At 37.6% G+C, this 12567-nt stretch overlaps 1 protein-coding gene across 1 annotated transcript; it reads right to left on the bottom strand.

Annotated features, from left to right (window-relative positions):
• Nucleotides 1–7875: 7875 nt before the first annotated feature.
• On the bottom strand, nt 7876–12567 carry LOC124379831 (high choriolytic enzyme 1-like). The gene is made up of 10 exons (XM_046840413.1): nt 12468–12567; nt 10953–11032; nt 10812–10815; nt 10658–10708; nt 9966–10121; nt 9768–9885; nt 9178–9356; nt 8978–9059; nt 8231–8355; nt 7876–8091 (listed from the first exon to the last, which is right to left on the bottom strand). Coding segments are annotated over exons 2-10 (789 nt in total). The 5' UTR covers nt 11025–11032; nt 12468–12567; the 3' UTR covers nt 7876–8089.

The raw sequence follows: 12567 nt of genomic DNA, 5'->3' as shown, positions 1-12567 counted from the left end.
AGACAAAAACCCTAGAGAGACACACTCAATCCTGACAAAAACCCCAGTGAGACACTCTCAGTCCAACCAAACCCCAGAACGAAACCCTATAAACATTCAGGTAATTAAATAAATGGTTTTTTATTTGTGTGTAAATATGTATGAATATGTAAATCTGTAATTTAATGCTAAGAATGCTGAGGCCTTTTTTTCCCTGGCAGTACAGCTACGTGTGTTAAATCCATAGTTTAGAAAAGGTCTTGCAGTTTGTTCTTGCAGTTTTATTCCTCATTGGTGGAAGTAGGTCATGCAGAAAATCATGTGTGATGCATTTTTTCTCCCTACAGTACGAGTTGCGCTGAAGCTGCTCTTTTTTTTTTTTTTTTTTTTGTCTGATTATATGTGCAGTTTGGTCTGAACTGATCTCTATTTTTATTTTTATTTTTGAGAATGACATTAGATTGGATTAGACTCAACTTTACTGTCATTGTGCAGACTACAAGCACAGGGCCAATAAAATGCAGTTAGCATTTAACTAGAAGTACAAATATATATTATTAAATAAATACAATATATTTAAATATTCATATGTATATACAATAAACATATTGTAGGAGTGTAACATTACGTTACATATCATACAGTATAATGTGCAAATTTGATGTTAAACACAGAGGAGTAGTAAAGTGACCATAACAGTGCAAAAAGGAAAGCTAAGAAGTTGTAATTTGTGCAATATATTAGTCATGCTGATTTCTTGTAGACAAAATACAATTTTGGAGATTTTAAAGAGCACTGAATTTGTTTAATTCTTATCTACCTGACTGCTCTCAGTCTGTTACCCGCAAGGTTCAGAACTGGGGCTTCTTTTATTTTGCAGCTACATGCTGCCGCTTGGGTTTGGATTTTTACTTTAATCATAATTTACATATTAACTAGTGATATGAAGATTGGCTCATTCTATTGACTCTCATTTAGCCAAAAATGTATAATTTTTTATTTAAATAATTTTGTACATTTGAGCAGAATAATTATTTTTTTCATTTTCAGTAGCCAAATTCCACCTGAATTGTGATCAAAGTCTTAAGAAAACAATATGATAATGCAGTTAAGGACAAATGATCAGAACAGGATACAGAAATGATTTGTTCAGTCTGGATAGGATCAGAAGAACAAACAACGAAGAACGTTGCAAATCTTTTATAACACAAAGCACAAACAAAGCTACAAATATGAGATGAATCGTCAGTCCAGATTCATATAAAAGATCTGTTCAGAAGGAACAAATCATTAATTAATGACCAATTACTAATATTCCCAACATACAGTAAGAACTTTATTTAACTGTTTCAATACAGCCACACCCATGTGAAATGCATAATCTCATCTATGAATAACCTTCCATAGACTCCTCCCCTTTATCTCTGTCTGGTCTGGTCTGGAATTGGCTGGTTGACTGGTTTGTCGCAGGGTGGAAATGGCGTGTGATGGAGTCTTTTGTTGTCAAGATCTCAGCCATTGAAAAGCTTTGAATAAAGAGCTCCAAAAATACAACTGTGAATTTTTAAGACAAGTTCTTTAAACTCACCATTTTAGAAATGCTAAAAGTTCTCTGAACGCTGAACTACCATCATTTCACTACCATCTTCTTTTAACATGACACATTATTGCCACATATTTTTGATGTAACCATCTCTAATATTTTATGGTTTGTTGCTTATAGTTCTTATACTGCATGTTTTCTTTTTAAACGCCTTGATGCTGATCTTTTATTAACCATGCAGCACTTTAGTTTAGAGTCTAGCAAAGTTCAACAAATTTGTTACTGAAATAATCTTTGAATGCTAAATTAATTTGATTAATCCAATATATATTACTAAATATATATATTTTTTTCCAGTGAAATTTCAGGTCTCTAAAAACTGATGTCACTCAGTTAATATATACTGTACAGTATAATAATAATAATAATATTTACATGGAAAGACAAATGAGAAACAAATGATGCAATGAAAGGTGAGGCTTTAAACAAGTGCTTAATAGTGTTCAATGTGAATCAGGTGCGGAAACGAGCATGTAACTAAAATATTAGAATTTAAAAAGCCAATTTCTTCGTTAGTAGGAGAAACTGATGTATCTGTATTTGTGCCCAGGAGAAAATGTGAATTTTAACATGAAATATTAAAGATGCAAACAAGGTCCTGTAATATTGTGAGCAAATTTACTTTTGGAGGTCATTAATCCAATCATGCACATTAAAAAAATTATTAAATTCAATAGACCAAAAATATATATAACAGTACACACACACTGGTCAGGTTAAACAGGATCAAGCAGTGTAATACACACAGACATCGTGACACACACACACACACACACACACACACGCACTCACACACACACACGCAACAAAAGCAACCACAAAAGAACAAAACAAAAGGCTTCTGTTCAAAATGCATGGCAGACTAGTGACACGGTTGCAGCCTCACTGGGATGCAGGTTATTCAGGGCAGAACCTCGCTCTATTCTGGTACACACACAGCAGTGTAGTGACAATAATCACAATAAGCATACTGAAGGCTGGGGAACGCTACATAAAATAGATTAGCCCACAGTGGAGGAGGTTTAACCCACAGCTTGTGGAAACTAGGGACGAATTATCATAAAGAAAAAAGGAAAATATGGGGACGGAGCCCTTCAGTGGATACACTGCATTGCACCAAGCAAAGCAAAAGAAACACAACGAAATTGAAAGAGAGACATAAAAATGTATGGCAAAGTAATGCAAATAATTTAGTTACAAAACATATTGCTCGTATTTAAAATGTGTAATGCGAGCAGGATAGACCGAGCACCTCTAGATTTACAACGACGACTTCTTACTGCAGTATACTGATCTAGAGTTTATAGAATAAAGTAGAGTAAATAAAGCAGAGTGGAATAGAATAGTGTAGAGTAGAGAAGAGTAGTGAGATAGTAGAGTACAGTCGATCACAGTAGAGTAGAGAATAGTATGGAGAAGATTGAAGTATTGTAGAGTAAAGTATGGTAGTGTGCAGTAGATAAGGGCTATGGTAGATTAAATAGTAGAGTAAAGTGGTGTAGACCACAGTAGAGTAGGGTAGAGAGGTGTACAGTAGCATAGAGTGCAGTAGAGTAGAGTAGAGTACAATAGAGTATAGTACAGTGTGCTAGATAAGAGTACATAAAGACAAAAGAGTACCATAGAGTACATTTATGGCATTTGGAAGATGCCCTTATCCAGATCGACTTACATGTATCTCATTTATACAACCAAGCAGCTTCAGGGTTAAGGTGTGGAGTGATAGCTTGGTGTGGCTGGGATTTGAACTCACAACCTTTGGATCCAAAGTCCAGGAGAGTAGAGAACAGTAGAGTAAATTAGAGTCCAGTAGAGTAGAGTAGATTAGAATAAAGTGGAGTAGAGTAGAGTAGAGTCGAGTCGAGTTTTATAGAGTAGAGTAGAGTCGAGTCGAGTCGAGTCGAGTCGAGTCGAGTAGAGTAGAGTAGAGTAGAGTCGAGTCGAGTAGAGTAGAGTAGAGTCGAGTCGAGTCGAGTCGAGTAGAGTAGAGTAGAGTAGAGTAAAGTAAAGTCGAGTAGAGTAGAGTAGAGTAGAGTAGAGTAGAGTAGAGTAGATTAGATTAGAATAGAGTAGAGCAGAGTCTAGTAGAGTAGAGTAGAGCAGAGCAGAGTAGAGTCAAGTTGTAAAGAGTAGAGTAGAGTTGAGTAGAGTAGAGTAGAGTAGAGTCGAGTCGAGTAGAGTAGAGTAGAGGAAGAAACCTTGAGAGGAACCAGACTCAAGAGGGAACCTCATCCTCATCTGGGCTGAACTGAATATCCATGAATTACAGGTAAAAGATGTTGAGGTGCAGTGATGGTGATCAGATGCAAACTGTAGTCCTGAGTCAGTGTAGCAGACTGTTGACTGCAGTCCAAATCCAAATCCTCAAAGCTCCTGTGTTTCTCCGTAATTTCATGGATCTCCAGGCCGTAGATGAGAAACAGGAAAAGAAGGGAGCGAAAGATATGGATTTTTATGTATCCTTGCCGTTGTATGAAAGTTAAGTCACTGTGCAGTTGGGACTCCAGCAAGACTCACTATAGCAGCATAATTGATCCCTTCAGATCTGCTCCTTTACCTAAGAAAAATCTTCCGATCAAAAGCTTTACTAAATAAACGTCTTCAGCCTCGACTTGATCACTGAGACTGTGTCTAAATCACAACACTGATTGGAAGGTTGTTCCATAACTGTGGGGTTTATAAGAGAAAGATCTGCCCCCTGCTGTAGTCTTCATTATTTGAGGTACCAACAAATAGCCTGCACCATTTGATCTAAGTAGGCATGGAGGATCATACTGGTACAGAAGTTCACTCAGATACTGCGGCGTGAGAGCGTTAAGTGCTTTATACATCAGTAGTGGTATTTTATAATCAGTGTGAGATGTAATTGGGAGCAGTGTAGATGATTAAAACAGGAGTGATGTGCTCATATTTTGTAGATCTAGTGAGGACTCTTGCTGCTGCATTCTGAACTAACTGAAGCTTATTTCTGCACTTACTCCAACACCCAGACAGTAAAGCGTTACAGTAGTCTAATCCAGATGTTACCAAAGCATCAACTAGTTTTTCTGCATCCTGTAACGACATCATATTTCTAATTTTAGCAATATTTTTTAAAATATCTGTTAATGTTATTCACATGAGCTTCAGAGGACAGAATGAGGTCAATAATCACACTAGAAGACAGAAACACTGCGTCATACTCATTCGGCTGATGCCATGTAAGATTGTGATTTATAACTTATTCAGAATACCAAAATTAGATCAAATTTAAAGTTAAACAACATGATGTAAATATGAAATTGATTTATACACTGAAAGTTGATTAAATATTCAAATTAGAACTGTTTGGGGGAATCAAAGCATTCTGCAAATGTATTTACACCCAGGGAACATCCTCTGCATTATCACAGCTAATGATACTGATTTGAAACAAGAATTTCATTAAACTTTTCATTTCCTGCCCCCTAGAGGACGTGTTTATAATTACTGCAAGATGAAAGCAGACACTCTGGTGGACTGGGAACTAAATTCAGTATGTGTGTGACTGAGATGAAGAACTCAGCGTGATCATTTGAAGCTTGTACAGGTTAATAAGTGCTGTATAAGGACTGTCTCTCCAGGACTAATATCACCCGCTAGCCATCTGTTGCTAGCGAGCAAATAAATATACTGTTTTCTGAGAGACAAATTTACACAGTAAGTTCCACTAATATGAATAGACAACATTCAAATTCTATCAATAGTTCATTGCGTTACCATAACTACACTTACTCCAGGCTTTCAGTCAGGCTGTGTGTAACTGTGGAAAATCACTATGCTCTATCCACAAGTGGGTTTTCTGCGGAACTATTTTCATTAACTGAGCAAAATACTTGACTAAATATTTGTCCTTATTGGGTCTGAACTCCGCGACTCTGCATTAAACATCAGCACAGCTGTTATCACTTCTTATTCTCTTTGACCTTTCTGCAGTATCTGACATGGTCAACCACAGGTAGGGTTGCAAAATCCCAGGATCTTTCAAGACTGGAAACTTTTATGGGAATTAATAGGAATAAACTGGGAATTTACAACATTGCAGGTTATCCTATAACAGGGAACTTAAATGTATTTGGGGAAAAATTCCTGGAGAATAATTTTTGTTAAACAACCAGATTGAATTCAATTCCAGTTGAATTTCTACCTGCATATTCATCAGTCAGGGGAGTGGGAGCTCAGTGGTGAAGGCGCTGGGTTACTGATCGGAAGGTCGGGGGTTCGAGCTCTGGTATCGCCAAGCTGCAAGTCGGGCCTTTGAGCAAGGCCCTTAACCCTCTGACCCCAGTTTCTGAACAAGCTGGGCTATTCTATCACATGCACACTTACTGCAGGGCCACTGAGGACACACGCCCCCTACAGGCAATGTGCATTTTCTCCATAACACATTCTATAATCCTGCACACAATATTAATGTAAAAATGTCCTTCTTGGCTGAGTATTCACATAAATGACATATATTACATATTTTTAAAAGTAAATGTAAGCCAGCACTATTTTATTTATAATTTATGACGCTTACTAGCTCATGTTCTGTCTTCCACCTTCTGCTAGTCATTTTTTTTATCATACAGAAGAAACAGTTCGGGTCTAAAGTTTAGACACATTACAATTTTTTAAATTTTTGAATATTGGATTTTGCTCATCCAGCCTGCATTTATTTATTCAAAAATACAGATCAAAACAATAAAATTGTAAAAAAATATATATTCACAAATATATATCTAGAAATATCTAGAATGTTTTCTACTTACAATTAAATAAAAATGTGGAAAAAACAACGTCATTTTTGTAAATCTGTATGTTTGCATGCATGTCAGCTGACGACCAAACGAAATGTTCAAATTTATGTTTGCATGTGATACAGTTTATACGAATTTCCCAAAATTACTAATGAATTCTCATAAATTCCCAATAAGTTTCCAACTTGGAATATTTCATAATCTCCCAGATGAATTTCTTACGGAAAGTTTCTGGAAATTCACTGGAAGTTTTTCACCCTTTTGTAACCTCAGCCACAAGACTCTCTTGTCCATTCCCATGGATTTCATGGCACAACTTGGCAATGGTTTGTATCCTATTGTGAAGGTCAGTCATGTCAAATAACATTGAGTATATACATAACATGGACATGGACTCCTAAACCTCACTCACACCAGCTCTGCCTCAGCTTCTCAGGTTCTCCACACCATCCCACTGCTACACTCCTGGTATCTCCCTATATCTCACCCTGCACTACACCATGCTCCTTCCATCCTCTACTACTTCCCAACAGGTCCCTCCATATCTCCATATCTTCAAGTATTCTTTTCTATGTTCTGGCACCTAGATGGTGGAATGAACATGCACGTGATGTCTGGACAGTAGTCTATAAGCAACCCTCTTCCAGTTATACTTAAATTAGCACTTTTTATAAAAAAAACACACTTTCTAACTATTTTCTCTGTTTTCTTCTAACAGATTCCCTGGATACACAATTAGCACATATCATCGTTCAGCCTCATTGCCTCTGGCTTCCTCGTTAGGATAATGAGCTGAAAATCTCCATTGATGAAAGTGCTATAGAAATAAAATAGGATTGAATTCTAATAATAAAACAGTGATGCATATTTATTCGCTTATAAATTCATCAATAATAGTGAATTAAACCGCATGTAATAAATATAAATCGGATCGCACTGAATCTTAATGGGGTGAATCCTATCGCATCACATCAGGAGCTGCTTCATATGTATCTTCAGCGTATCTTGTTGTTGGCTGTTGATCGAGACGTGAATCGCAGTCATGGAGATTCACATCCCTACTTTATGTAATGCCTTTGAGTGATTGTCAGTCCATCAGTCTCCTGCAGTCTGTGCTGTGAAGTTCCATGGTAAAGACACAGATGGCTTCATTCTCCACTAGATGGCTGTGTTGGAATTCTAATAGTTTATGCTGAACGTTTGAACATCTCATGGACCCTCCAGATAAACACCCCATCCAGTCATTCTCATTTTTTACAATTATACAGAAGAACAGTGTGATGGGTGCATTTTTCATATATTTTTGATGGATGAAAGTCAGGACACAGGTGTTTCATTGAATTCAATCCATTTCTATTGTCTTCTAACAAGACATTGTCTCAATGCAGCTTCAGAAAGATTAAGCAGTATTAAAATAATGTATAAATTGTCCCTATTGAGCAAACGTTATTTATGACCCCTGGAGTTAATAAACAGTGAGGTGAACATACAAAACTTAAACATTGAGGTCATGAACATTTCTGGAAGTGAAAATATTTTCAAATTTATTTTATTTATTAATTCAATGAAGCTGATTAATGAAAAATCCATCAAACATCTTTAACAAGGCTGAGGACCATGCTGGAGAGGATTGTGTTATATTAATATTGTTTAAAGGTTGGAGAAAGTTGTACGAGTGTGTGGATTTGGGCAGGTGCAGCTCTCACTGTCTTCTCTCTGGAGATGGACTTGTGGTTGAATGAAGTTTTTCTGAAGGACAAAATAAAATAAAAGTTTTTATACGAATGGGAAGTTATATACTGAAGATGTTAATTGTTTGTGTATAAATATAATATATGATAAAAATATATAAGAATATAATAAATAGAATAAGGATGAAAACACATACAGCATTTGTAGAGTTTATTGACACGTGTGATGTCATTCTGGCTCATCTGAGTTCCCTGGCCAAAGGCTACATTGCTGTTCGGGATGGGGACCATGGTGGGCTGGCCATTCTTAGAGAAGGCAGTTCTGAAATAACAAATAAAATAATAACAGCTCCAGGAAACAAACAAAAAATGTCCATAAATGTAAAATAAATTGCAGTAACGCAAACTCCACATTGTTTATTTCATTAGCGCAATCAACAAGGACTTCCATACTGCAACTGTGCACCGTGGACTTATTCGGAAAAATGATCATTGCTTTCCCTCACTTTACATCCACTGTACAAATTGCATAGTACAGACGTCCTAAGAGGCCCTGCATCATAATGTATTTTTCTTCTTGTTTGATCACAAATGAATTTTTAATCATGACTCAATTTACATAAATAGTTCTAGTTATTATTCACGATGCTGCTTCGAGAACATGTTTGTCACGTCGATATCAGGAGAAATTTAAGAACAACTTTAACAACTTTTGTTACGTCGAGATCACGAGAGAACAATAAGAAAAAAGATTAGAATTCGTGGTCTTTTAGGACTTTTGTGGTATAACAATATATATTTCTTCATATCTTTATAGCAATAGCACACCATTAATAAATTCCTTGTTCATGCAAACCCGTGATACTTGGCAGTAAAGATGATTCTGATTTCACAAATACAAAGTTTCCCACAAATTTATAAAAGATGTTTGAAAGCTGCCTGACCTGTGATACTGCATGACGGAGTTGTAGTCATACGGAGTTCCCTGGTTCAGAGTGGCGATCTTGTCGAAGGCGTACTTATAGCCTTAGGGAACAGGAGAACACGTGTTGAACCCATAGAGTTTTACAGAAAACTGAACAGTATTCGCTGCATACATTAACCAAAAACTCGTTCCTGCAGAATAGTCACTGTGGAGACTCACTGTCAATGATGTTCTCCCACACAACGCGGATGTGACTGTCACGATCACTGCGACACTGCTCATGGTTGAAGCCCAGAGCGTGGAGAAGCTCATGCTGAACGGTGTTATGATAAATACAACCGTTCTTATCCAGAGACAAGCTCTGGGCATTTCCACGCCGTCCGACGAAGGAATAGCATCTGTGGAACGCAGGATAAAAGTAATGTAAAATCCTGCTGTTTAGTTTTTTATTAGTTTTATTTATTTTAATTTATTTTATTTATAATTCTTAATTATATTTAAATTTTCAAAATCCAACATCATTATCCTGGTCAGGGTTTTGGTGGATCACTAGGAACACTATTGTGTGTGAAGTTGGAATACACTTGGTATGGGATGCCAGTTCATCACACACATTCACACGCTCATTAACACACCTAATTAAACACAATCTATTTGTGAGTTGTGATAAAACCAGAAATCCAGAAATCCTGGAGGCAACTGTGGAGAACCTCTAAAACTCCAGACAAACAATTAAAATATCATAATTCCGATATTTCCTCCAGATGTTGATCTTTTCTTTGAATGATTTGCTTGATGCTGTGTCTCACCCACTGTTGGACGCGATGCTGAGGTAGTCCCTCTGGTTCGAGCGCCGAACAAAGCGAATGCACGTAACAGAAGAGAAGGAATCCAAACCCCTTTGGATGATCTGCAGCTCACGGGAATCTGAACATGCAAAGAATATGCGTCATGAAGGTCTTTCATACGTTATTCTGGAATTCAGGAATACAGGAGGTTTCACATACTGAACTGGTTGGAGATGACGTAAGGCACGTAGACTTTGCCGTCACTGGACTTCGGCCACATGCAGTAACTCGAGGTGCAGGGATCAGCATTTCTCTCGCTATTTTCATCATCAACAGCAATATCTTCTATTACTCTCGGCTCGGTCGCGTCACGAACTGCCACATACACATGAGACAGATATCACAGCTAACAGAGTAGCATGGAAACGTGTCGAACATGCGGCTGTGACGCTTTCCATTAAACACGTGTCTGATTTGGTGTGTGTGTGTATAGAAATGAGATGGTAAGAGTTCTCTCAGCATCGCTGCTGCTACGTGAATATGACGCATCACAACGCTACAGAGACGGAGGCGTGTCCTGAGAGTCACATAGAATACAGATTAACATGGCAGAGGTAGAGCTGTAACCTCCTGCAGACACAACAGGAAAAGAACCTTTTATTTTTTTAACTACAAAGGCGTGTGTTTAAAAGGAGCTTGTGTTTGAAGTCAGAAGGCACTTGAGTAAACTGAAGATTTTTTTTTTATTGATTTGTTTTGCGTTGTTTTGAATCGTATTGTTTTTAATGTACCGTATCTTTCGCTATGCATTCAGATGCGAATCGCATCGACCTCAGTGATGGAGATGCACAACCTCAATTTGTGTGTGTGTGTGTGTGTGTGTGTGTGTGTGTGTATGAGGGAGAGTATACCAATGCCTCTGTTTGCTCTCTCCAGCAGCTCCCCAACAGATAATTCAGCTGCTGTCACACAAAAACAGATCCCATTCGATTATTCAGAGCATTTAATCGTCTCATAATTATTGCAGCTGTACAGTTACTTCAATTAGTCACAAATGTCACTCACCATGCTGAACACGACATCATCGACGGCCAAGTCGTAAAAACAGGAGTGAAAAACATTAAATACAATGAAGTTTATGAACTCTCTTTCTTTATCTTGCTCTGTGTTTGTGTCTGTGTGTGTGTGTGTGTGTGTGTGTGGTACCTCCTCCTCAGCTTGAACACAGCAAACTAGAAGCAGGGCCAGAAGACCCAAGATCACCCTGCACATGAACATGATGTCTCCTAGACAGACAGATGCACCACTGACATTTATTTCTATATATTATTATTAATGTATATCATCTAATTGACGTGTTCTATCATACTGCAATCCTAACGATCTCCTGGAATTTTCTATCCGAGAAAAATGGCCAGACTGGTTTAAGTTCTCAGGTAGTCTGTAGTAACTCAAATAATCACTTTTTACCACTATGGTGAGCAGAACATCTTCTCAGCATGCACAACACATTGAGGTCGATGGAATCACATTGGGTTCTAAGAAGAGTTGATGATTAGGTAAAAAATACCTCCTGGTCTTCAACTGTTTAATGTAGGTGAGTCTGTGTCCATGATCGCTTCAGATTCTTGATCTTGGCAGACAGGAGTAGAACCTGTTCTGGTCTTCTGCTCGAGTTTAGATGTGTTGTTCTTTTGAGATGTGTTTTTGTAGTGGTAGCTTAGTGAATGAGGCATTGGACTTTGGATCTGAAGGTTGTTGGTTCATATCCCAGCCACACTGGGCCCATCAGGTAGCCCTTAACCCCATAGCTGCTTAGTTTTATGAATGAGATAAATGTAAGTCGCTCTGGATAAGGGTGCTGCCAGATGCTCTAAATGTAAGTTCAGACCAGTGTGGTCAATCACATGGTTCTTTTTCACGAATAAGGTGTTTCAGTCTGCAGATATTTCACTCCCAAGATGATTTTTGTTTTTTGCACCATTATGTGTGTGGTTCCAGGTGGTGGGAAGATCATTTTATTATTTTATTAACTTTGTTCTTTGAATCTTTGAGTTCTAAAACAAACAAATCTTTTTTTGAGTCATTTAGTTCGTTTTGTTCGTTTGATCAGAAATTAAATAAATGTTACATTTTCAATAAGCAGATCACCGACACGTCAACATACGCTAACTATGACTATAGTATACTATATCCAATCATTTATATATGTATACATAACTGCATAGCGTATATAGGAGTCACGTGATAAAAAAACGAATGACTCGGGCCAAGGGTCTCAATTTTGTATCCTCTGTAATGCATTGCTATGGGAGTCACGTGATAAAAGAGTGAACGATTAGGACCATGAGGGTCGAGAGGTAACAACTTAATTCTGTTTCCTGTACATAACCTATAGAGATTTTGCGATGCTTTGCTCATGCACGTCCAGTAGAAAATAAACGAATCACTCTTCGAGATGATTCATTCAAAATGAATGATCATGAACGATTCATCACTGGTTCCAAAAGGTTTTCGAAACCTGCTGGCACCAACAACCATAGCATGGTTAAAGTCCCTGAGATCCCACCTGTTCATCAGTCTGCATGATTAGGATTTTACACTGAACACATACCTTCAATTGTAACCTTATCAATAATAAAATATATACAGTAAGAGAAACATGTGCAGCATGATAGCCTGATGAAGAGCAATAACATGAAGACCAATGTTCAATCTTACCTCAACGCACGAAAAACAATCAATGGATCCGTCTCCTGTTTGAAACTGAAGTTGGGCTTTGATCCAGCGTTTATATCCCTCAGTTTATCAGGTTTAAATA

This window comes from Silurus meridionalis, chromosome 26, assembly GCF_014805685.1.
Source record: "Silurus meridionalis isolate SWU-2019-XX chromosome 26, ASM1480568v1, whole genome shotgun sequence".
NCBI lineage: Eukaryota > Metazoa > Chordata > Actinopteri > Siluriformes > Siluridae > Silurus > Silurus meridionalis.
Note: the sequence above shows the minus strand (reverse complement) of the source record. Positions and strands in the feature narration are given on the sequence as shown.